At 37.6% G+C, this 27282-nt stretch overlaps 1 protein-coding gene across 2 annotated transcripts in view; it reads left to right on the forward strand.

The window, feature by feature from the left end:
• EXT2 (exostosin glycosyltransferase 2) overlaps positions 1-27282 on the forward strand; it is a 72650-nt gene that overhangs the window by 14190 nt on the left and 31178 nt on the right. For both annotated transcript variants that reach the window (XM_042814504.1, XM_042814503.1), the window contains exons 7-8: positions 429-522; positions 19194-19325. In XM_042814504.1, the coding sequence (XP_042670438.1) occupies positions 429-522; positions 19194-19325 (226 nt within the window). The remainder of the gene's footprint in view (positions 1-428; positions 523-19193; positions 19326-27282) is intronic.

Here is a 27282-nt window from a genome sequence, read left to right on the forward strand (position 1 = left end):
TATGTGCACAGTGTTCAGTTATGTGATCTTAGGATAATACATACAAAATTACTAGTTAGTATGCGTAGCACTGTAGGTGCTATCAGTTGTCACTCTGAAAGATCGAAGGTGTCAGCAAGTCAGTGGCAGTCCAGGGATGGGATTTCAGGAATTCTGTGTCTCCGTCCCTTCCATATTTTCTAAATTGATTTGCAGATCAGTCCATAGACTTCTGTCATGTCATCTGTGGGCAGGCTGACCGTGGTCATGAGGGAGTTGCTACAGAATAATAAATTACACTAGGACAATACTGCTTATTTCTACTGATATCTTCTGAGCACATCATATTAAATGTGGAACAAGTTTCTGTGTTAAAAGAGCTGTTGATCTCTTTTAATGTGGAATGTACTTTTTCTCATCTTACTGTTTTTCTGGTTGTTTGCTTATAGGGCCTCTGTAGTCATCCCTGAAGAAAAAATGCCTGAAATGTACAGTATTCTGCAAAGTGTTCCCCAACGACAGATTGAAGAGATGCAAAGACAGGTAAAATAATGAACTGTATTTAGATTATCCTTTATTTGCAGTTAATGTGGGTTTATGTCTGCCTTACTGTGTAATTTGTTGGAATGCTGAGGCACTGATTGTTCTCTCATGTTAATATTTTGATTATTCTACCTTCTTTCTTTATGCTAAGCATATGCATTCACCATTATTTTTCAATATTTTATCTTTACCCTTCACTGCAGCTAAAATGCAGCTAAATCTGTTAAACAGCAGCTGTTGAGCGGTACTACGTTATCCTTCAGGTCAGGAAGTTAAGAATACTGCATGTGATTGCAATTGCAGAAGAACACTTGAGTAGGCAGATTCCAGTTACTCACATTGGAATTTCACCAACCTATTTTAATTTATATGCTATTGTGAAATATATTATAGGATTCTCAGTATCCACAGTGATCAAAGCCTCCCCATCCTGGGTTGCAGCACATCTGAAATTGAAACTGATGTTTTGACAACCTGCTTTTTCATATGAAGATTTTTACAGTGGGTGGGGAATGCACGTTCCTACCAATCCAGTCAAACTAAACTTTCAGAAACTTCTTTCTTGTTTTCCTTTCTGCTTTCCTAATACACACTGGGCTGGAAGCTCTGCCTGAAGGCAGACTTAATACCTACTCTAATTTATTAACATGTTTTTGATGAAACTATAGCATATATGTATTTTTTCTACATAGTAACTAAATTGTCTGAAAGACAGTATTTGAGTCTACCTGTGTCCCAGGAGCTTTGTCTTGTAGATAAATTTTAATCCTCCAAAATTTGAGGGATATATCAAGTGAAAAACGTTTTAAATATTTTAACTAAATTGATGATTGCTGTGAGAGGGAGACTTTATTTATTTTGTGATTTGAAGAGCAGAGATCTTAAATTGTCCAAACTTGTGATTGAATTCTGTGTAGTTGGAGGCAAAAGAAACTATTTCGCTCCAGCTGATGCTGATTCTTGTTTGTTACTGTCAAAACTTTGCTTCTGTGGACACAGCCATCATCAGCTCCTTTAACTCAAGAGCTCGTACATATCAACACTATCTGAACAGAATTGGCACTGTGAGGGTTTTCATGCTGTGAAAAGCTTTGTTGTCAAAATAAATGGATTCAGCCATGTTCTTCTGATCGCTGTGCTATATGGATCACATTTTGGGGCCAGAGATGAATATAGTAAGATGTTGGCATGTATTGTAAACACATAACTAGGATCTGTAATCCTCGTCACCTTATTGGAATGATAGATGTTTAGTGCATGGTAGGGGGATTCTGGTTTTGTGATGAGGAGCTGAGGCAAAGAATAATTAAGTGCTGGGCATGTGGGGAAAAAGTAAACCACTTGATTTCAGATGACTTTTAAAGATGCATGGGATTTCTGTATTCACATTTCTCCACAGGCTTTGGAGATGTTTCTGAAATCCCTTTGCATGTCACTGATGAAGTCATCTTCTGTGTGATTCTTGTAAAAGGTGGCCCAAGGCATGGTTTCTCAGGCTGTGGCCTGTAATACTAGCGTAATTGTTTCTACCTAGGCAGTGCTAAAATTTGCATGGTTACATTAATAATGGATATGGGTGGAGAAACTACTCTGAAATGTAGTTATATTTCATGCCTGAGATTTTTTGCCAGCTTGACTTCTCTGAGTGTCTGCAAATATCATATCAGCCATCAGGGGTCTCCTTTCTCTTTAGTCCCTACAGACAAATGAACTGTTTTGGTAGGGCCCATTGGCAGCACTAATTTGCTGCAGAGAAGTGCAGAAGTAGCTTCATAACTGCAACTCCTAGAAACAATATTTTGCTTGATTTTTCTTGTTTTTCTGTGACTTGAACATAAAAATACTAATGGAGGGGTGTTTAGCCTGATAAAACTAGAACTGATGTGAATAGTTCATGAAAGCATACATTGATTTTCTTGTCCGTTTTACTAATGTCATAAAATAATCAGATCAAGATAATATTCTCCTACAGAGAAGGTGCTTTAAACAGTAAATTTAAAGTGTGAAATCAGGAAACTTCACTGGTTTGTATATTTTTCTCTTTCACTTTTCCCTTTGCATTCACAATATATATTTCTCAGATGCTTTGTAGCAAACCAATTAAGCAACCTTAATTCAAGTAAATTATGTGTATCATTGGTAACTCCTGAATTTAAGCTAAAATAGAAGATATTTAATAAGCAGAATATGATATTGGTCTGTTTCTGGAGAGAATTTTGTGAACTGTAGGTGGTTTGTGTTGGTCACTGTCATTGGATCCAAAACATCACTGAATATAACAGAAACACCGATTCTATTGGCTGGAGGTGAGAAGTATCTCTAAAGCTTGCTCTCACATCTTGATGCTTTAGTTGGGAATGTGGTTTTATGTTTTGGTGTTGAGAATACTGCGATGAAATTATAAGGTCTGTCTTCCTCTTGTCTTCCTCAATTTGTTTCTGACTGTATACTGAGGATACTTGAGCATGGTATCCATATGTTTCATGCACTGTCAGCACTATTTACAAGGTGGAATCTCAGTCTAAGTACCTGTGAAATTCCCTTGCTGTACATGGTTCTATGTCCTAGAAATCTCATATGGTGAAAAGCTACTTACGGACTGATATTGTGCTGACTACCAATAACTTGATTGCTTTTGCTCATTGATAAATGTGCAGTAATATTCCACCTGTGCTACAGATTTGTTTCCTTCCTCCTCATCAGCCTCACAATAGGGAGCAGTTGCATGTCTTACTTACTCTCTTACAATTTGAATGACTCAGGAAAAAAAAATGTTGTAGGGTATTTTGACTGGCCAAAATACCCAGCCAGTTTTTTTTCAATGTCTTGAATTTATTTCTGTGACAGTGTACAGGGACAAAGCAAAAAAGATTCATAGTCTAAAGATGAAATGATGCTAGGAGGAGAGAGAATTTAGAATTGGAATGAAACTTCTGAAGAGACTGGTGCTTAGGCTATTCAAAAGGATATATATACAAATGTTGGTTGTTGGGTTTTTTTGTTTGTTTGTTTGTTTTGTTTTTTTTTTTTTTTTTTAGGTTAAAATAGACTGACTGCTTTTAGGGAGTAAAGTGTTAGGTATTTTTGCTTTGTTTTTGGAAGCACTTTAAGCCATGCATCTGCTGAACTAAAGAAGAAGACACTTTAAGATAAGCCACTGCAGTATATAAGAACCTGTACCCAAGAAGATTGTCTTGCATTTTGTACACTGATCCATGAGCATCAGAAAGTACTGTCATGGAAAGGATTTACTGCAGGTGCTTTAGATTTGGAGCTACCTGTGAGGATGTACTGCAGGTATGACCTGGGCTGTGATTTCCTGTAGAACAACTTTATTTGTCCAGTTGCTTCGTAAGGCAGTGTGTAGTATCAGCTCAGAAAAAGAGTGTCATTTAGTGATTTGAACAGAGCTTACTGTGTGGGAAATCTTGCAGTTATACATGGTTGTATTGAGTTCTCTGAAGATTAACCATGTTAACATATGCTTTTACTGTTTGAACTTGCGGAACATTTTGTTGTCAACAATTCCTGATTTGATTTCCTAGAAACTGGAAGCTAACATGTTTTAGTTCTCCAATGCATTGAGCATCAGAAAAAAGTCCCCACTGCTTGAGCTTCTGAAGTTAATAGCAGTCCGGATGAAATCTGCCCATCTTTGGGACTGCTGTCTTGTCTCCTTTGTACAGTAATGTTGTCATACTCGTTTTCTTTGAAGCTTCCTTGAAGAGTCCCCCTCTCACAAGTAGTTCCATATGGAATCTGAAATACTGGCTGAAATGCCCAGAGGCAAGTTGATGAGCAACTCAGCTGCACTGCTACTGACCCAGCAGACTTGACACTACATCCTTATGCTTTCGTTTTGTCTGCACCATAAAGCAGCACCCACTTAATAGCAAAGTCCTAGAAGTGGAGTGATAAGAAATCGAAGTGAATGTTGTAGATGTGTGTAATAGAGTGAGAACAGAAGTTTCTTTGTCCTGAACAGTAGGAGTGACATAGATGGGAAGAAAAGGCAAAAATAAACTTGGCTGATGTCTGCTTATCCCATGCCTTGTATAGTTTCCCTGTCAGCTAAGGTATTTCTAACCTGTTGCTTTGAAAGTCTGCTAATCTACAGAAACATACTTCAGTACTGTCATTGATACAGAAATGTCTTCAACTTGTATAACAGTTTTCTACACCTTAAATTTGACCATCTTCATTTTATCCCCTTTCTTTTTCTGAAATAAATGTCCCAGCATGCAGGTGTTTTGTTAATGTTTTTCCCCATTGAATATCAGCCTACTTGGAAGTCTTTTAACCCGGAAAGCCTCATTAAGTTAAGAGATCAGAATATGAAAATAGTCAAGTGTTGGGAATAGAAGAGTCGTTCCTTCATTTATTTAGACGTTCTCTCTTGGAAAATGGTTTTCAGGTAAAGAGATTGTTTTCCAGAGAAGGCTTAGTGTGTTCTTTAGTGACTTTGTAATACTTTTCCACCTTCCAAAACTAAAGCTTTTGAATTAATATCCAGTCTGGAAGGCAGAATGACTTCATGTATTCTAACAGTACAAGAATAAAGAGCTAGCTAGAGCTCTTGAAGGAAGTCTCTTCATCCTGGTTTCCTGAGGAAACAAGGGCATGATCATAGTCTGAATTGTTTCGTTCCACTTTGGATTTCTGTTGTTGCCTGATTTCTTCCAATCTTACTTTGTGGTGGAAATCTTGGAGATAAGAAATTCCACAAAATTATGTAACTTTGTGCAAGGTAAGCATCCTGGAATCACATTACTTTTAAGGAAAAACTTGCAGCTCAAGCTCATAGCAAAAGCTCTTTGCACATCCTCCTCGTGAATGGCTGTTCTTAGTGAAATATTTTATTTGGAAATAGTACCTCCTTAGGCCAAAGAAGCTAGAGTACAGCACAACCGAATGATAAGTGACAAATGAAATTCAGTGTAGATTTAAAAAGGAATAAATGTGTAAGGAAGAATAGCTCTCGTATATGCAGTTTGGCCTCTCAGCTGGGTGCAGTCATTTGAAAGAGTTCTTATAGCTGTGATAAGCAGTTCAATGAAAATCCAAGTTCCATGGTCAGCTGTGATTAAAAAAAAATTATGAAGAATTTTTATAAAAGAGGTAGAGAACACCACAGAATAAATCTGTTGAATGCCTGCACCCTTAATAGGCTCCAATAGTTACAGTTCTCCCCTCTGGATGAGAGAGCAGGGGCAATGACAGTTTTCATGAGAGGATAACTGAGTAGTCCAGACTCTTCATCTTGAACATGAATGATAGGGGATAAGATAGCAAGCTAGAATATAGTGCAAAATAGGGCCATGCGTAAAGTGAATGGCCAAGACTACTCACTGTTTGATACAATTTCATTTGACATGCCCTAGGATTTTATTATTGGGAATCTGTTCTATTAAAAACATGAGAGGCGATGGCCTTGTCACAGAACTTCAATGTAGTTTGTGGGACTTGTTGCTTCAGTACCTTGTGAGTGAAGGATTTTTATCAGCTTAGGGGGGTGAATGAAAAAACCCAGGGAAGGAAAATCAATCGAGATGAATGCAAAGACAGGAACTTCCTAAGCCAGAGGACATAAGTTGCAAACTTATGGCAATGAGAGATTACTTAGGAAAGTGGTGGCTTTTGCCTGGGATGCCTGTAGGTGAGAGCTCCTACCTGCTGCAGACTGCTGTCAGAATGTGGGAACAGCTGGATGCGTTGCAGCTGATCCAGCTTCAGGGCTCAGATTTGCCAGAGACCTTGGTTCTGTGTTGCCTTGTGGAATAACCTCTGCAGATTTTCAGTGTGCTTTTCTTTTGAAAGAAATGTATCTCCTCTTCAGTGAATGTCAAGCACTTCAGTGACAAAAAATCTTGATTGTGATGTCTGTTTTCTTCCTTTGCGTAAATCAGTAACTCACTTTCCTGAAGCCCCTCAAGGTATTTTCTCAAATAATGGCAATATGACATTCTTGATTTTGATTAATTGTTTAGATGATTCCAATCTCTTGTCTTTTCAGCCTAGGTAGACAATTAAAAGCTCATAGAAGATACAAGTTTAGTTTTTAAACAAAGTGCAATTTAAATAATATAATAATCAAGGGAAGTTAGGAATAGGAATCATATATTTTGTGATGTTTTTTCCCACAGTCAGAATATCTGGACAAGCTATTATGTTTTTTCTAGTGCCTGTGCCATGTCCCACAGCCCTGACTTAAAGAAAATTTCAGACTCCAGGTCAAGCAGAGCTGAAGACACATCCATAAATCAATGACTTGTTTTAGTGCCACGTTAAGACAACATGAGTGGCTGGCTTTTCTGACCCCTCCTCCCTTTCATTTAATGTGCTTCTTTGGCTCTTCTTTAAAGAGGGCTCTGCAGAGTAATTTCAGCTCTTATCAGCTTGCTGACAGCTATATGAGCCTTTCTGCTGGCTCCAGGCAATGAGTGCAGGCGCGTGAAATTTCCCATTCTTCAAGTGAAACAGTCCTGGATAGAGTTAAGGCAAATGGATGGTGGAATTCTCTTGTGGGTGGTACAGCTCACATGAAGGAGGTGGGATTTAGTTCTTATTAATCAATTAATCAGAACCTCATTTCAGTATCTAAACACTGGAAGTTCTTCAAGTATGGTTAGGTTTTACAACTCTTTTAGTGAGAATGCTCAACGTCCAGCTGCTGCTCTTTCCCTGAGAGGAGACAACTTCTGTCTCGGGTTCTTTAGACTCATCATTATCAAATTTAAATGAACTTTCATCTGTCTGCCATTTGTAGCATTTTAAGGAGTGTGATTGGAGAGGCTAACCCTGCATTAATCCTCCCAGAGTGCTTCAGTGGAGCTCCAGGTCCCCCATAAATGTCAGACCTGGACAATTTGCCATCTTATCAGATGCAGTGAAGTTAGCTGCAGCCCTCTCACCCCTCCTCCAGAGGAAAGATTTGTTGCTGCAAACAGCAAAGGAAAGAGAAAACTTTTTCCTGGATTACTGCCAGAGTCACCAGGGGAGTTGTAGAATCTTTGGCATTTGTGTATGAGACTTTCATTGCTCCCCCCCTGCCCTTCACTTGCTGTAGCGAGTATTCTTATCTTAGACTTTTTTCCTATTGTTTCTTCTGCCATTACTTTTTTGAACGAAGAAAACTATTTTGAATCTTGCTTTATTACAGAGTGGGCTTCATGGCATAGCTGACAAAGAGCTCTGAAAACTGAGGCAGACCATATCAACACCATATTGAGTAATTTCTATAGGATGCAGTTGTGGTGCTTTAGTGTCTAGGTTTGTAGCCTCTGAACAAAAAAAGGTTAAACTTGAACTGTAGAAGCAAAATAATGCTATTTTAAGACAAAAAAAAAAAAAAAAAAAAAAAAAAGGTTTGTCCTTATGTTTTTGTAAAGTAGGCCTGTGGTACTTACCCCTTGCAGATCACTATACACAGCTTGAATATCCTACAGAAAACCCAGGTGATCCAAAACTTGGAGAAGCATGAACTTCTTTTAAAAGTATATTAGAGAGTGGTTTGTTTTGTACCAATAAAGTAGCTAGCTATAGATGATTAAGCCTTTCTCCTGTTGTTCAACTAGTTCTCACTAGTCTCTGTTCTCCCTCTGCATAGTCAATATCACATCACACTTCTTTATCAAATTTCGTAGTTTCTCTAAACCTTTCCTTCGTTGTTCAAACTGTTATAAGGATGTAAATGCTGTGTATTACTGTAGTATTTGCATTTGAGTGTGTTAAACGCTAATAGTAAATACAACTTTGTCTTGGATCCATTTTCATGATGAGTGGATAGAGATATAAATAACTTTCCCAAGGTCAAACTACAGTGTTAATAATGGAACTTAAAAGTCTTGGATCCTGTTTTAATGACTACATCAAATGTATCTTGCAACACAGTGGAAATGTTTGGCTTTAAGTTACAAAGGCTTTGCATGTTCTGCAGAGGCAACCTGCTGCCAGATAATCTTTAAATACCTTTTCCTTTAGTCTTCCTAAGTTGTGCAGATGTATCTAAGAGCTTCTTAGATGTCTGTGTGTGTATCTTTGTTAGGACAGAAGAAGTGGACTGTGCTGGAAATATACTGTAATGCCTTTTAGCTGACAAACAGTATAACTTGTATTATATACTTGCGAGGGTTGGTTCCTTCCTCTTGTTAAAGTTAAAGTGCTGTTAAGCTTCAAAAATAGTTTCCTGCAACTTGACTCAGCTGGGTAAGGGAATTCTAGTCCCACAGGATCCATGGAATACATCATCTCTGTTCCCTCACACAGCACAGTCTACTGTAGGATGCTTCCCAACACTGTAGCAAACAATAACAGGAAAATGTCAATGGTCCTGGTTGAGATACTGGTAAAAACTTTCCTAATCCTGAATCTGGTGATTAGGTTAAGCCTGAGAATGAGTGAAAAACCTTTTAACCAATTGTCTGAAATACTTCAGTAAGCTAGCAGCTCCAAACCTGGGCTGTGCACTCTTCCTCTCACTACTCATTTGTTTCTGATCTATTGCTACCTGTGTTTAGCAACCAGTGCTTTATGGAATCCCCTGAGAATTGAGTTCCATCTCTTGCAGAAGCCACGTTACGTTGAGTTCCATCTCTTGCAGATGCCACGTTATGTATCTGTCAAGAGGGGAATAATAGCTACTTCCTGGAGGGGAATAATAGCTACTTCCTGACACTCTTACTAATACAGAATAAATAGTCAAACACAGGTCAGCGGTGTACTTTCCATCTTTATTTTGAGATAGCAGGGACTCTGTGAAGAGACTTCCTGCTTATCTTTATGATTACTTTTCTTTTTCTCCAAACTCCGCTTCATGTAGTAAAGAACATTCCTCTTGTAGCACACTATTTCAGATGTTCTCCAAGATGAAATGAAAGACTCTAGTTGGTGTCTATCAACTCTTTTGTTTATGTAAAATTATTTTCAACCCCTTTCCTTTGCAATGTGACCATCTGACAGTGTTAACACAGCCAGCAATTATGGAGTCACAAAGGATGAAGTGTTTACACAGCTTAAGGTTATGTCACTTAATTTTTAAGATGTTGAGGAAGAAGTCAACACCAAGTGGTAAACTGATTTTTTTTCCTATAGATGCAGATGGGGGAGAAAAAAAAAAAAAAAGACACGACTACCAGTCCTTCAGGTTTTATCCTCATAGAATTTAGTAAGACACATTTGTATTGAATCAAAGCAAGTAGTAATGCTCACTTCAAATTGCTCAGCGTTTAGAACTGTTTGAGCGGGGTATATATATGTTTATGCTCACTTAAAATAGAGCTATATAGCTTACAGGAAACATGAAAACGTGTCTTCATCAAAAGGACATGTTCTTCCTCATACAGGGCTTAAGCTCTGAAGTGAGGTATGCACTGATTTTTGAATGCTATAATGTGGTGGTAACTCTACCTAGATCATTTTTTTTCTTGCTTCAGAAAGCTATCCTTTCATGTGTGTGATTGGCATTGGGCTTGCTTTATGTTTAAATTCTCTAATCAAGGGAATTTAAGCTTCTATTCTCCCAGCATTAGAACAGCAGTCATGGGAAATATCAAACAAGACAGATCTTGTTGCAGCAGTTGACACAAATAAAAGCGCTTGTGCTTTTATTTATTTATTTTTGATGCTGGATGCTGATTAAAAGTTTCCAAGCATCCTTTAGCCATGTTACAAAGCCAACCAGCAGAGAACAGGGCAGCTGCTGAGAAGGGGAGATGCTAGTGGACATAGGACAAGATCGCAGTGGGAAGCGTCAGTGTGTGTAACTCAGAAAGCTGGGAAAGGTGTAAACAGATCCCCAATTTATCTGTAGAGTGGGCTCTCCAAACACTGTTTTATTGGCCAGTGGCTCCTGCTTTACTAACCTCTAACCTCCACAATACTCAGAGGTGCTGCCCACCAGCCAGCCTTGTCTTTGAACCCCCCTTGGCTCCTGCCACCTCAAAGGCTTGCAGTCAGATTCCTGTGTTTTGCTGGGGACCTCACCTCTCAGCAGGATGCCTGCAGCAGGGAAAACTGATCCACCCTGAGAACATAGACATATTTGAAGGCAATACCACTGGGACTAGAAACCTATTGCTTTCAGTTTCAGGAGCTGTCCATCATTTGTCAAGAAACGCAGCTAAAACATTCCTCCAGCCCCCAAATTTTGGACATAGTGTAGTTGAACATTCTCTACAATTGCATACGCATATTTGTTCTCTATTCTTTTCTGGACTGCTGTAGAATCAATGGTAGCATAAACCTAAGTTACCACTGTTTGGTTTCATGCAGTTAACAGGGAGTGTACGAAGGACCAGCTGTTGTAGAAAGGATGACACACACACCTAAGTCATTTTGTCTGCTCCTCAGGTTAGGTGTGCCTGCCCCTTCACAGTAACAGCCTGTTGAAATTGGAGTCATTAGAGAGCCTTACAAAATCTTGGAAACTGAAGGGAAACTGAACTGATTGTCTTTACATCATTATCAATGATTATATAGATACAGATATCTAGAAACCAGTTGAGCATCTGTATTATTCTCTCATATCTGTTATGACAACACATCTTGACTTGTAAATAGGAGGACAGAGCTGAACACTCTTTGCGAGCAAAGGGAATAGAATAAATGGTGGTTACTTTTGCATCATGCTGTTTTAAAGCTCTAAGTGCTTCATTAATCTGATTTTTTTTTTTTTTAACCCCGCTCCTTTCTTTACTGATTGTCTCCCTGCTTTGCAACAGTATTCCCAATTACGGCTGAGATTGGATGGGTTCTGTGCTGCTCATAGCATTGATATCCATTTCTTGATTCCATCATTGAAATTTATTTTGACAATGGCTTTATAGGGTGCCAGGGCAGAAAAATCAGGTTTCCTGGCTGGTGCAATGTTGCCTTCTTCAACAGATTCATCAGGTTGACATAATCCTTAGTCAAAAAGTAAGTTTGAACTGAAGAAATCTGTGGTAGGAGAGAAAAATATCAGTGTTGAGTGGTATTATTACCTACTTAAGTTTTGCGTTCTTGCTATTTTAGAATCCAGTTACTATTGTTGGGAACAGAAATATTGGAAATCTATTTAGTAATGTAGGATTTCAAAACCATGCAAAATGTTACTATTTCATGCTATTAGAATAGCTTCTTCTCTGTCTTATATTTGAGTGAGATTTTGAGCAGTGCAGGCTGTTGCTCGTAACAGCAGATGAAAACTTTAAGAAATAGAAACCAAGCCACAAATTATCTACAAGTATGGAAGCAAGACTTAAAATTTTAACTTTAACAGGTGTGCATCAGAGAACCATTTACATATGCATACAGTGTTTTTTCTACATATAGATTATAAGTAATAAGCAATTCTTTTCAAAACACCAAAGAGGAGAATTTGAAGAAAACTGCAGTACAAGAAGCTTAACATTAATATCTATTCTTGCACTAATGTTTTCCTTTACCCTTAGCTCCTGTGAGTCAGCATTTGTCAAGTAGTTTATAGCAATAAAACTGAGAGTCTGTATAAGTGAGCTTCTCCCAAGTGGCTGGTATCTGAAGGGTAAGACTAGCATTTTGAACTCTGGCCTCTGTTCCCTTATGAATTGGCAGCTTCAAAAAAAATAAAAAATAAAAAAAAAAAATCTGGATAGTGGAAAGATTTAGTTCTACTTTTCATAGTGTATCTGAAGTAGGCAAATATGCTTGTTTTAGGACTTGAAATTACTACAGTTGAGAGTATTAATTTAGGGATTAAATTCACAGACTATTTTACTTTTGAAGAGATGGTTTTTGAGACTGAATTATGATAGACAAGCAGCACCTCAAAATGTCCATCCGGAATCTCTTTCTTTAAATGTAGGACCGTAATGATATAAATGTTTTGCTTGGTGAGCCTGCAGAAGTGTCTTCATTAACAAATGTTTCTCCATAGGCATATCATAAAGGTTATATGAGTTAAATAGATGAATATTTTGAGGAGGTTTACTTGGGAGTCAAGCACAATTAGGAAACAAAAGTAGAATGGTATTTCAGAATAATATTAAAGGAACAACATCATGTTCCAATAGAAGCAAATCTTAGTTATCTGGAAACAAATGTACGTGCCCTGCATTGTCCTACTATTCATTTGTCTTTTTTTACTTCTGAAGAACCCTCTAGCTTGAGGTTTGGCAAAACTCAGTGTTGAATGGAGGATTAGTTTTTGCCTGAAATGATTAGACGCTCTCAACCACTCCTTATCCTTTAAAATGGCATGCTGATATTATGAGTGCTTTTCATGTAATACGCAGCCACTTTTTTTAGATAGGTACTTGCTGGCAAATGGCAGCTATACAATAAGAATAGGTCAGAGTTGAAAAAGGCATTTAATTCAATCTGCTGTAAAACTTAACAATCATCTGGAAAGTTTTTCAATTTGATGTAAAAGAGTGCTTGCTTACCAGTATTCCACAGAATTCTTTAAAATTCTTGGTTGTAGAGACAGTAATCAAATCGTCACTTTCAGATTGTGTTTTCTAAAGGGTTTACCTTGAGTTTGGGCATAATTGTACTGGCACTCCAAAAGACTCCCATGATTTTAGAGCTGGCTTGATTTTTTCTCTTCCATAAATTATGCTTGACAAACATGCATTGTTGGTTCTCCTCACGTCAGATCTTTTTGTGTATCTGGGGAAAAGATGTCCTGATAAATTTTGAAATTTTGAATTTTTTTGCTTACTTCTGTCCTCCTCTCTTACTTACTTAAAAGGAGAGGCACAGACTGTCCAGGATGTATTTCAAAGCACCAGACTTCTCACTTTCTCTCAGAAGAACCCATTTTTTTCCCCACTGATGAGAGGGAAGAGTGAGCCAGCCAATTTTAGACTTGTTGAATTTGATTGTATGATATTGCTCCTGAGGGCCCTACCAAACAAGCACTCATTCAGAATCAAATTCCTATCATTATCATTGTACAGCAGCAATACATTGCCATCTAATTCTTAGTTGCATGAAGTCTTCTGAGTGTGTTTCAGTAAACCTGTTTAAAGAAACAAGGATGTCTCTACTTTTAGTTGAGACCCAGCTGGTATCAGCTTTGCTGAAGAACTGAATGCAAGAAGTGGTACATATGAGTAGCAAAACAGTTTTTGGAGCAAGGAACCAGCTGTGGACACACTGAAGTAGTGGTCCAGAAAGAGGAAACAAAAATGTGTGAATTTGGGGTTTTGGAGTCCTCCATCAGAACCCAAGATCTCATTTAGAAAACTATGCACTAAATGATTGTTTCTGCAAAAGATCTTATGTCTTATCTCTTCAGTCCCATATTACCTTGAGTGAATAGACTGGAGTGGGGGAGTGAGAGCTCAAGCTTTCTATCTGATTGTTAAATAGCATCAGCTATGCTCATATGCATCTTTATTATGAGGCAAATATAAAATTCAGTTTATCTTGAACCTCAGTCGCCTATCTGATCTTACTGCACAACAGAAAGGGTATGAAGTGCATGTGAGCAGTTACAATAGCTTACTTAATGGGCAATAATTAGTTAGATTTTGGTAACTTAAAAAGCATTCCATTTTATCACAGTATGGTGCAGCTTTAGAACCTGAAGGTCCTTGTGGTTGAACTTCATGACCAGAGCTGGTAGATACACAGCAGAGATGTAGGTATTTCTTTGTAATGCCTTTTATGACTGTGCTGCATGTTTTTGCTGCCGATATACATTTTTTTGTCAGTGGGCTGCAGCAGTCAGTTACTTTGGAAGCATTGCTTGGCTTAACATAATTTTTATTAGTTTCAAGTTTATTTTTACAAATAATGAAAGAATAAAGCTGGGTTCTATCCAATCCCAAATTTACAAAGGTCTGAAAAAGTTGCATCTCAATATGTCTCTAAGATGGATATTAGACATACTGCTGAGATGCTGAAGTAGAGGAAAAGGATCAAATGAATGTGAAACATTTGGCTGAAAGTAGCTAACAGAACCAAGATGGAAAAGACAATCACATATCACCTGGATATGATTTTCAAGGCCAGAACTACTGCAGCAGCTACATCATGTTGTTCTCTTCACCAGAACTTCACTAAGTCAACTGGTCAGGGTGTGAAAACCAGGAACACTAGGAGCCATCAAGAAAGGAAAACATTGAAGGAGAGTCACGTCAGGTAGTATGAAAATGGTTGTGTTCAAAGGCATCATAAACCTTTTCAAGGCATTTTGGGAACACTGAATTCCTGCATTGGGCAAAACCTTACGGTGTCATGGCTCCTGACCTAGAAGCTGAGAAAAGTAGTGGTTTATAGGCAGTTAACTTTTACTGTTCTTTTGTGAATCTTGTTGTTTCTTGTTTACTAACTTTCCTAACTCCCACCAAGTTGTAGGCTGTGAAAAAAACAAGTCTAAAAAGCTTGCTTAGTAGAATATTTTTCCTTTTAATCTAAACGTTACAAAAAGTATTCCTTTCCTTATTCCTAGTGTTTTTCTTTCCACAAACCAATCAGAAGATTTACATTGATCTGTCTTGCACTCTACTCTGCAGCACCATTAGTAGCATTAACACTAGAACTTATAAACATTATATGAATGGACTCTGTAACCTGATGCTGTGCTGGCTTGTAAAGAGCTTATAAAGAGATGCTAGGCCCCCAAGTGTGTTTACTTCTTAGGAAAATAACACCTTAACTAAATAAATGTTACTTTCTGTCATTAGACTTCAATCCTGATGCCTGTTGCACTTTTCCTGTTGTCTTCTACAAAAATAGCTGCAAATGGCTCTGTCCCAAGCTCTTGCCTGTATCAGTATATGCTCAGTATTTTCTGCCTGGTCTCTTCGTATCCCACCTGTACAAAACTCTGCAGCTGACAACAAGATTTGTTTGATGAAATGCCACGTTTTTCAGTCTATCTGCAAGTTTCTTAAAAGAACCTAAGTACTGTCACAGATGTTGCAACTGTTACTCGAAGTGTATACATGTAGCTGTAGAGATACATTAATACCTCTACATTACAGGAAGCATTTTTATCCTTCGAAGAAGCAAGGGGAAAGAGAGACAATTTAAAGCCGTTTCTTCCTAGCATGCCTGTGTTTGTGACTTTGATCTGCAGATCTTACCTCTATAAGAGTGGTGAGGGTTTGGTCTCCAGTACTTTCAGTGTTTGGCTTCTACAGTGAGGTGGTCTTGGCTTTGTGAAATTTTCTCCTGATTCAGATGAGTTAGTTTCATGGGGAAACTGTTGTCTCATATGATGTGCTAGTCACTTCAAACCCATCAGGCAACCCAATAATATCTTGTATTCCTCATTCCCTATTGAGTCAGTCATTCCATATCACAGAATTGTAGGGGTTGGAAGGGACCTCTCACATACTTCAGCCCCCCTCCTTGACTCTTCCGCATGTTGGTAAAACAGTTACAGAAAACAGTACTTTTCCATCTTTTGTGTTGCATCTATCCCATATTTTCTATTTATTTAGAAACTCAGAAGAGGAAAAGAAGCTGTGTTTCTCAAATACCTGTTTGCAATTCCGGATAAGCTGTACACCCAGAGTAAAATGCTATAGGTTAGCGTATGTTCAGCTGTGCTGTTTTGGCAGTTTTACAAAGTACACGTTTGATCTCTGTTCATAATTTAGCTTGCTTGTGACCTGAGCAATATTTAGGTGTATACAAATTTAGCATTTCCTCCAAGTCTGTGGTCCACATAAGGTGTTTTCTCAGAAAGTTCCAAAGCCTAATCAAGCAGGCTTCTAAAGAACTAGCTGATTTTGGTCAAGTTGAAAGGAATAGCATCCTGACTGTATCTTAGTTGCAGACCTTGTATAATCAAGACTGTGTGAAAGACAAGATCTGTAAGTGTGGATCACTTACTGCAAGATTCTCTAAGCCTTTTCAGGTCAGCTGTGACAACAATCAACACACTGTAATTGTTAAAACTTAGAACTATTTCCCAGTATATTAAAGCTACTCTTGTGAACATAACTATTGTCCTCCTGAATTCACAGATGAGGGAAAGATAAATGGACAGCTCAGAAAAACTGTATAAAAATACTGAGAAAGTTGGCATAGGAGGCAGGAACAGATCTCAGTGCTGCTTTTCTTGTTTTTCTCTCCCATATCCCTGTCTGCGTTCATAGGATTTTTATTCCCCCTAGGTATTCATTACATTCCAACATAAGCTTTTCAACCACACCAAGTAGAGCAGAAAATACATTTCAAATGGAATTGACACACATCTTCCCAATAGAGAACTTTCCCAAAATGTTTAGCAACTCACCATGCTGAGCAGCAGAGACTGGCAAACCATGTTAATCAATTCTGCTTTATAAAAGCAAACAAGGTGGGGAGGAAGTAATGAGACCCTGAAACATCTGTTTGGGGACTTAGAATCCCCTTAGAAGGTTTTGAGTTCTGCCTTAAAGAAACACACTCCAAAAAATTACCGCCAACTGTGGGAACATTTTCTAGCTCCTTACAAAAAATTAATTATATATATGTTAGTCCCTAAAAGATAAATACCCTCTGCCCTCTTCTCCACTGTTGCTTCTGGTTTTAAGGTGTAGTCTTACCTGACATTACAAACATTCTTTCAGCAAAGAGATGCTACATCAGATCCATCCTAGTTGTGCTAAAGGAGTTTCAGTTTAGTTGAAGAGTTGATTGTTACAAAGCTGGATAATCATAGTTACAATACAAATAATCTCAGAACTGATTAGGAATGTTGTCATTTAGTAACAGTGAAATACACATTCCCATCTACTCACAAAGTTGCATATTGAAAGACTCCATAAAACACTTCCCACTTCATGATCATCACTGCTTATAGCAGTAGTTTTCTCAAGCTGTTGTTTCATATGAAAATGATATTTGGAATCTCTATTCATTCTGTGTTTCAGTTTCTTCAGTTGCTGATCTGGTCACTTTTAATTCTCAATTTATATTTTATTTTCTTTCCGAGTCTCATGCAGTGAGTTGTGTATAATATGGTTTATTAAGAAATGGGGCAGGAATAAAAGAATGTGTTTTTTGTTGTTTTTTTTGTTGTTTTTTTTTTTTTTTTTAGAATGTGGTGCTTGCTTTATTTACTGTCTTTTTGATATTTTAAGGGTTCAGAGTAACTTATTCTAATGTGTTCGTTTAATTGTTCTGCTATTACAGCTGGACATAATATTTGTTTTGAAGTATGTTTTTGGTCAGACTATCAGGCTGTTACCCAGCTACTAAGCCTTACCAAGGGGAGAGAGAGTGATTCTGTTCTGGAGTGAAACTGCTTTGCATTTTCTCTGGATGATGAGTTGCAGAGAGAATTGTAATGTTTTGGATATGTTCCTCTGTCACCTTAGTAAAACTTTGAAATCATCTTTTGTGGTGCATGCTTGTATGTTTATGTCTTCTCATGATAAAGACAGTGCTCGAGTACGCTTCTCCCTTTTCCTGTCAGATTTGCTGTTATATAGCTTTCTTATATCTTCAAGTCTGTACCTCCAAAAGCTTGGTATTGCTTCAGTAATACAATATTCTAAATAATAATATTCTCAGATCACATGTCTAAAACTGGCCTTTCTGTAGAGTCTTCGTGCAGTTTAAGAAATACGTAACAGTAAAAAAGCATTTACCCAACTTTGTACATTTTTTTCCTTCAGTTGTTGCATTCTGCTCTGTTTTCCTCTAATTGCTTTACCATCTAGATACAAATGTTGATACTGAACCATAGGGAGATTTTAAATTAAATAACTTTCTGGACACTTCAAGGTGCTGGAGTTTCCTGAAGAAAAATCAGGTTGAAAAATGTCACGTCTCTTGGGCCAAAACACTTGAACTATTTTTATTGGCAATGTGTATTTCCTTTTGGCTTGGAAGTGATCCTTCAGGATCATTTGATGATTCTAGGCATTTTAAAAATATGTTTTTATCTCTAATAGAAAATAAGAGAAGTGAGCATTTTCAATTCTGAAACCCTATTTTTCTTCAAACGTTTGTGTCTTATGTGGAAACTGGGATAAGATTTAAACTTACCGTACAGGGCTTGAGAATGACTTCTCTGTGAAACCCCGTGTGCCTGGGTACAAGGAAATTACATGCTTCATTTCAGCATGCAATTTTACACTTCCTTTGTTGTAAATTGGCCCAGATGAATGTTTGTTATTAATAAGCAAAGTGCATGGACTGTTATGAAAGATCTTGATATTTATTTTTATAAATTTTTTTTGGCAGTTTAGGGGACTTATTAATTTGATGGAGATCATGAATACTAAAATTCTCCAGTTGATCTAGTTAAAAAGTGAGTTAAGTTCCACCTTTTATGCTCCATGCCTTTATTAGGCTGCTTAGCTGCACGGTGGGTCCCTCTGCTTTGGAAAAAATGAGTATAGCAGTAACTTATTTTCAATGTTCAAACTGCTTTTGATGTTTTTTCAAGGGGAAAACTGATGATAAGAATGTGAAAGTGACTGATTTCTTTGAGGATTTGCAAGGTTTTTCATTCTTATTAATCAATTGCGAAGTAATGCTGTTGCTTCCTTTTATTGGCCGTAAGTCGTCTTTTACATGGAAGTGGATCTGAGTTTGAAGCCTGCTGGCACTACAGAAATATCCTAGTAGGAGTAAGCATGCCTCCTAATTTAATTTCCACCTGACTTGTTGACTACACTGAGCAGATAGTATGCGTCAAGCCTGAACTGATTATTGTGTGCTGGATCTGTTCAGTAGGAAAGTGAATTTTATTCTCTTTGCAGGCAAGGTGGTTCTGGGAAGCATATTTTCGATCGATGAAAGCAATCGCTCTTGCTACTCTTCAGATTATCAATGATAGAATTTATCCATATGCTGCCATTTCTTATGAAGAATGGAATGATCCCCCAGCTGTGGTAAGTAAATTCATTTGATTCACTCATAAAACAAATGACTTTTTCTTCCTCGTATAAGAGGTATGTGGAATGAGACTTGGTAATAATTCTGTGTGTGTTTGTGTATGCATTGTGTTGGTAACTCCAACAGATGAAGTTAATATATTTTTATGACAACTGGCAAAATAACTAGCAGTTTGTTTTATGTCCTGGCTGTGAAATATGAACTTTGGCTGTTGCACTCCAAATTGCATGCTTGATTATTTATTTATTTGTGTATTTATTTATTTTTCATGCATGCATACACACATTTATTTATTTTGCATTCAGGGTCAGTTTTGAGCTCTAAGATTGAATGACTGCAGTGGAAATAGTCAGTGGAAATACTGACGATCTTAATTTGCAGGAGTCCTTAACATAATTTTGCTGAAATAGCTGATTAGTCTTATGCCTGCAGTTTTCTCCGTGCTTTTTTCTATGTAATTTCTCTCGAGCAGAAACCGATGATCAAAGTTTTGTTGGGGTGTTGGTTGTGGAGTTTTTTGTTTTTTATTTTTTTATTTTTTTTTATTTTTTAAACGCTTCACTGGTTGAACCTCCCTCTGTTAAGAACAAATGCTGGAGAATTAATTAACCTTCTGCACCAGGCAGCTGGTTCTGATTTTTTACCATATAAAGGCTGCAGATGATTTTCACTCATAATCAGTTAATTTTCTCTGTGTTAAAATATAAAAAAATAGTTCTGTGTTACTAATAAAAACAAACTTGTTAACTGTCTCTCTTTATGGTAAGTTAAAGAGAGTCTCTCTGGAAGCTGTGTAGGAGTGCTCAGGAGTAGCGTGTTTTACTTCGAACTCCTCGGGCTGATTGAGTGTGAACACTTGTTAGGAAGGGCTAGAAGACAAATTTCTGCTGCCTAGCCAAAGGCATTGGTCTACTTTTGTCATTGACTTGAGAACAAATGTGACAATTGTCAGTTCTTAAGCAACAAATTAGCTACAGAAGAAGAATGTGTTCTATAAATGGGGAGTCAAAGTATCTTAACACCTTCAGATTATGCTAGCAGGTCAAGCATCTTGAAGCGTCTAGTAAAATGAAGAGGATATCCTTAGGGAGGCTTTAAAAGGAATACAAAAAGCTCTTATGGTTCTCTTCTGTTCTGGAAACCGGTCAATTTCTGGAGAAGTTGTACTTAAGTCTGGGCAACAAGCAGGCTTTTTCTAATCCTTAAATAGGTACTTTGAAAAAAAGATATTTATACTTAGCTTTTCAACCTAGAGGTTCTCTTAGGCAGGTTTATTGCCACAGACAGAGCACGGTGTAGAGCAGAGCACTGAAGCTGCGGTGGAACACATAACAGCAGTGTCATGCTAGGGCAGCAGGGGAGTAAGCAGGAATGTTTTATCAATATGTAATGGCTAAGAAAAGTTAGAGGGCTGACTGCAATTAGACAGGCTGGAATTTGTCCAGCATATTGGAGTTTAACACCTCATATCATGAGTCTCGTGCCATACATGGTCAGCTCCTTGGTGATTTTATGTCTTAGTTGAAAGAATTTGATATTTATCCTAGTCTATGAAAATTGCTTAATATGTGCATGAATACATTTCTCACTTCAATATGAAACAGAAACATCATAAAAAAGTTCCTTTATGGGCTGTGTAAGCTCCATATTAGCCAGCAGCACAGTGTGCCTGTGACCCTTTCTCATGGGGTCAGTTAAAGAAAATAGAATTCAGATTGGGAATTGTTCAAAAGCAGTTAAATTTGTAGAACAGAAGTGCACAACCCTGTGATATCTTTAACTGTGTTTTTTGATAGCTGCTCTGAGCATGCATGAAAATTTCATTTTATCAGGCTCTTTTTGTGGTGTTTTTCTTTTTTTAGCCAACTAATGCTGTTGGGTCTTGAACCATGTTCTTTCCATGGAATTGAATAACAGGAGCCTTTTCCAGCCCATTTTTGAGATTATTTTTTAGTTGAATATATTATGTTTTATCTCTTTGAGATGAGAACGTATTGCAGTTGCGATCTGTAAGGGAGTATATTCTCTAGGACTCAGATATTTCTGAATTCAGACAGTTTGGAAGGTGGTGATATATACAATATCTGCTAGTAAATTTAATAAGTTGTGGAGATCTTTTAGAACATTAAAAAAATAATTGTGGTATTCAGTTGTCAAAATTCTGCTCATTGCAGAAAAAGGAATCTACTTGAGCCCAAGTATATTTCTCATCTAAATTTGTGCCTAATGTGGACTCATAGCACTGTTGTGATCTCTAGTTAGCCTGGATGAAAAATGGTAGTTGGAAAGAAGGTACGTGTGCTTTTGGGGTAGTCGAAGATGTTAACTGTATTCTCAAACTCTGATAAGAAGACAAAATAACTAAAGATAACTTGAATGTGTTCCTCATTTGCAAGAAAACTGCCATATTCATATCTAGGTAAACTCCAAGATTGAAACATTTAAAGAAAAGTTATTTCACATTGGCCTCAGGGTCAGGATATAGGTGACTGTTGAAGCACCTGCAAGTTAACATTAATATCACAGTGAAATGTGCAAGTAACTCAGTGCCAAAAATTCTTGTGTTATTGGCCAGAACTGTACCTCCAGAACTTGTCATTTATTTTTTCCCTTTGAACTAGGCTGGCTCAGTATACAGTTCTCTAGCTCTCCTTGTTGTTCACCATGATGTTGTGGTTAGTAAGGATTAAATGTAGTGCTTGTATATGTTCTCTTGTTCCCATTACATGGTTTAGATAGGAATAGAGTGCAGAGCTGCAGAAAGAGTATGTAAAAGCTGTAGACAGATTAGCAGGAGGTGCAGAGGGTACAATCACAATTTTAATGCAACAGGCTTGCTTCAGTTAGAGATTCCTCTGATCAGTACAAAGCTGTTAATGAGCTGAAAGCAATAAGGTTTTGAAAACGACAGCATAGGTTTGGTTATGGAATATTTAGACAGAAATGGCTTGTATTAATTGTTACGTGTGCTTAATTGCTAGGAGAATGACCCCTTTCTAGCAGAAAGTCCTGAAAACTAACAGAGAGTTAGAGCTCAATAAAATGCCCTGGTTGTTAGTTATTTTGCTGCACAGTTGTTCCAAGTGCTTCAGATGTAAAATAAAGCAGTGAAAGCATTTCTGCTTCAACAATTAGAGTAACTCATAACTGTCCAAGGTATGTATTATGCTCTGTATTTTGTTGAGCTGATGCAAACTCATGAATTTTCCCTGTTACAAGATTCGTCATCTAATTTCGGACTATTTCCTATGATTTTATATATTGCTGGCCTTTTATTGTTTTTATTATAGTGCAGTTGAATGAAGCCTATTTTGAGTTAGCCTCTAAGTATGATAGACAAAAGGTTCTTGGGGGCCTGATATACTTGATTAGGTCTGGAACTACAGTAGCTGTAAAGGTGAAGCTGTGCATCATTCACAAAGGGCTGCCTCAAGTTTGACATCGTTTGCAAAGCAGGACTGTTAAGGACTTGCAACTGCTTTCTGAAGACTTTCTCTTTGCTTTACCTTGACTGATAACTGGTATCAGGAACTAGAAAATCCACAAACGTAATAATGATTACGTTCTCTTTTTAGCAAAATTACTTTGGTGTTTTTATCTGAGGGGATGGCTGTTAATTTGGACAGTCAGCATGGAAGTGATGTTCATGCATTTAAAATGAACGAGGCATGCTCATAACTAGGTCTGCATATGAGTTTACCCCCAGGTGTTCCTCCTTTCTCAGCACACAGAAACACCATCCCACCACCTTGTATTCAATCTGTAGTCACCCAAACACTCCAACTGCTCCAAGCAGATACTGTTGCCAAAAGAAGCAGTCCTGCATTCTTCCACACTTGGATGATGATTTCCTCTCCCTGTGCTACCTCCTTCTTGAATTTTCCAAATCACTTGTGGTGAATTAACTGAAATCTGTTTCCTTCTGTAAAACTTACCCAGCAAAATAAAAGAAAGATGGGGAGGAACAAAGGAGGGAGTGGGTGTCTGGAAGGCTGCTTTTTTTGGCATGAGTTTGGCTTATATTGGCTCAAAATGTTAGTGAGACTGTTGCCTGAGTATCTTCACCACCATGTGGGCACAGCAGCAGTGCGAGGGTGTTTTTCTAGCAGAAGGGGATATAAGGTACGCAGAAGATAAATGCATGTGCAGTTAATTGCATATTAATACACTGAGTGAGCAATGGGATCCAAACAATTTTATGTGTTCATATCATTTGACTGAAGGCTGATGTCCTTTTATAAAGAAAAGTGGATGATTTTCTTGCTTGTAGTTTCCTACTCATACTGTTAAGGAAGTGGAAGAGCAGTGAGTGTATAACATGCTGATACATAATGAAGTAGTAGTTTCAATAGCAATACACTATGTTTTTGCCTTTTAGAGGAGAGGGCAAGTGGTGTTTTGTATTGGTTGGCCATTATCTATGGGGTAGCAGCAATCTATTATGTTCAAATAAGCCAGAAAATGGCGACTTATATGCTGTTCATTCTGATTGTTACCAATTTGGGCTGGATTAGAACTGATGATATGGATTTGAGACATGATCTGTTATCTTCAATTAAGAACTTTGTTGTGCACTAATGGGGGTAAATTACTTTTTCGCTTCACAAACTAGCTATTTTGTGATTATTTAAGTTCTCCTTTCACTGTACTACATACCTTCCTAACGTATATGGTTTCTGGAAAATGTGTCAGATGAGTTTTTTCCAGTTTTTATTTAGTTGCTTTTGCTGAAATTCTTTTAAGCCTGTTTATAACATAGGCCTATAAAACATTAGGTTTTGTTTGTAAGTAGATGCTTTTGAGTTTTGACCTTGGGTGATGTAGATCAGACTTTAATAAATCACTTGAGAATATCACCATGCCTCACATACTATTAAACATACTAGATTTAGTTTTTCCCAGTGAGACAGGAAACAGAACCATCGTTTGGCTTAAACTAAAACAAATAGACAAGCTAACTTTGTGCAACAAATGCCATTCCTTTAGAAAATCCTATGCTGGATGTTCATTTGTGGGCTCTGTCCAATTACCAGCAGATCACACTTTCTAAATGATTTCTAAAACTACTTTTAAGCTCTTTGACTAGTATGTTATTGCTCATACTCCCCAGGTGATGCCAATATTATAGTTGTACTAACATCCTGGTATCTTCAGAACATTAACCAAATATTAATATACACTTTTATAAAACTTATTTACCTGTAAATGAGAAATGCCCAGGCTGCCATCCAACCTGGCCTTGAACACTTCCAGGTATAGGGAATTCACAGCTCTCTGGGCAGCCTGTGCCAGCACTTCACCCCTCTCTGAGTTAAAGAATTTCTTCCAAATGTCTGATTTAAATTTCCCTTACTTTAATTAAGGACTATTCTCTCTTGTCTTGTCATTATTAAATCGTGTAAAAAGTTGGTCTCCCTCCTGTTTCTAAGCTCCCTTTGAGTACTGGAAAGCCACAGCAAGGTCCCCCTGAAGCTGCTTTTTCTCCAGACTGAATAAGCCTAACTCCCTCAACTTTTCTTCAAAGGAGAAATGCTCCAGCCCTCTAATCATCTTTGTCACCCTTTGATTCTTCAACCTACCTGCCTTATTGAAAGCGTGAATGCAAATTTTATTCTTGATAATTCTTTTCTTCTCACTGAAAATTATTAAAATTAAAGAGTTGAAGAAATGAACCTGAAGTTAAGTTTTTATGTCAAAAGATGTGTTCAGCCAATAGATTCAGTGTCAGAAGGGCTCGGACAGCTGATAAAATTTAAGCAGCTAAGCGAAAAAAGATGCTGAATAACTTAGCATTGTAGTCGCATGATATATTTTGGCATTTGTAATCTGTGATTCACGTGGTATCACATTTCATCACTCAAGTAGGAATAGATAGAAACTCCTGTGTGCCTCATGGCTAAAATGGTTTTGGGGAAGGTTTGTAACCTTCATCAGAATGTGAAATGTTGGGCATGCAACTTGACTTGTGATTCTGCAGAGCATAAGTGCCGTGGTTGGCTCCAGAGAAGGAGAGAGGTTAATTCCTTCGGTTTTGCCCTATGACCACTCGAGGATGGGAAGCATGATGAAATACTTTCTCAAAGTATTCAATAAAAGCTTATCATGAATAATTGGAGAAAAATAGAATAAATCAAGGCCTTTTTGGTCTAGTGATTCATAATTGAAACCACATTGAGGTTAGGATTGATATTCTGAACAACGCAGCTGAAAAAGCCTTACATTGGCAAGGGATACATCTCTGCTTTACTTAGATGTATAGACAGACTACTTAGCTATTGTAAAAGTTCAGCATTCTATTGCCATTCTCTCTATGCTTTTAACTGAGAATTGTAGTCATTCAAGCTGTATGATTTCTAAAATTTGTTGACTAAAACAAGAACTAAATCTGGTTATTGAAAATAAGATATGTAGGGAGGAAAACCCACTGTCTTGTTCATGGTAACAGTGAAATTTCATTCCAAACTGCTGTTACTGATTTTTCCCACTAAAAGATGTCTGGGAAGTTCTTGCTTTATTTCTAAGATACAAGTATGCATGCACAACTGCAGTAGCCTGAATCCTTCCTTGTAATACTTATCCAAGCTTGAAATCTCCTCTCTCCCCAGCATTAAGCCATCTCAGAGTTCTTGCTGTTATTCAGGTCCCACTACTTTGGCTGTTCATGTGATCTGCAAAGGGCTGCCAAACCTAAGTGACATGAAATTACTCTAAGGAAACTGGTGTTTGAACTTGATCTGTTTTGCCCATAAAAATGATTCACAACAAACAACCTATTAATCTTAGATTCATTATCCTGGCTCCTCTAATTATATTAGCTGTGAGGGCAAGAGTGAAGGATTGTCTTATCCGTAGTTGAATGTCAGCACTTTGTCAAGGAGAGGTGATGGATAATCAGTCCAATGCTGCTGCTTGCTCTTCTTTCTGAGAGTGAAAGTCCCTATGAATTTCCATCATGATTGTTAATAAAGATGGGTCTGGAGCAAATGTTCTTTCACCCTTGGTTTCTTGATCAACAACTAGGAAAACCCATCCCTGTGTCATTATCCACATCATACTTTGCTGCCATAATGGAGATTTAATTAGATTGCTGTTGAATTAATTGCCTGCATGGTTTGCTTTTCCCGAGGAGAAATCTGGAAGACTTTAGTAAATTATGGAGGCTTGAATTTGCCCGATTTCCTGCAGAAAGCAGGGTCAATAGGTCTCAGACTGTAGACACACTCTTCAGGCAGGCAGCAGGGGGTTGGCTCTTAATGGCACTTGAGAGATGCTTAATTGCCTTTTTGAAATGTTTTTTCTCAAATGAGCGGCTTGGTTCTCCCATCCATTAGTGTGGGTCTACAGGCTTTTCCTTTCCATCATCTAGTAGTAGATGCATGAGCAAAAACACCTGAAATGTTGTCTTATTTTTCCTAAGTTATAAACAACAGGGGAAAATGTGCCTTTCTGAAAGTAGAAAAAGTAGGAATTTAAATGTACATAAAACACAGGTTTTTAAGAGAAATTATGATAATTTCTGTAGGCTACATGTACATGTGCATCTTCAATTTTTCTTTGAGTAACTGAAATAGTCTTAGAACAATATAAACAGTATACTCCTTTTCAAGGGATATTATAGCAAGTAATTTTGTAGCAGATGCTATGGCCACAGAAAAAGCAGGGACTATTAATTTAAGTGGCAATACTCACCTGTAAATAATAAATACAGATTAAATACATAGAATGCAGAATAAATACATAGATCACTTTACCAGTTATTTCTCCTTGTAGGGCAGAAACATAAGATTTTCTTGGTAGCCTGCTGACGATGAAATTAAACCTCTGCTACAAGTATTAATGAAAAGAGGGTTCTGAATGTTGTTTCAAAGAGCTTCTCAACATGCAAGGATCATTTTGGGGTGGTGGTTGGTTGTGTGGAAATGAATTTGTAAAGCTTTAATGGGATGGATTCTG

This window comes from Centrocercus urophasianus, unplaced genomic scaffold, assembly GCF_019232065.1.
Source record: "Centrocercus urophasianus isolate 14NV4802_14NV808 unplaced genomic scaffold, USGS_Curo_1.0 seq_14, whole genome shotgun sequence".
NCBI lineage: Eukaryota > Metazoa > Chordata > Aves > Galliformes > Phasianidae > Centrocercus > Centrocercus urophasianus.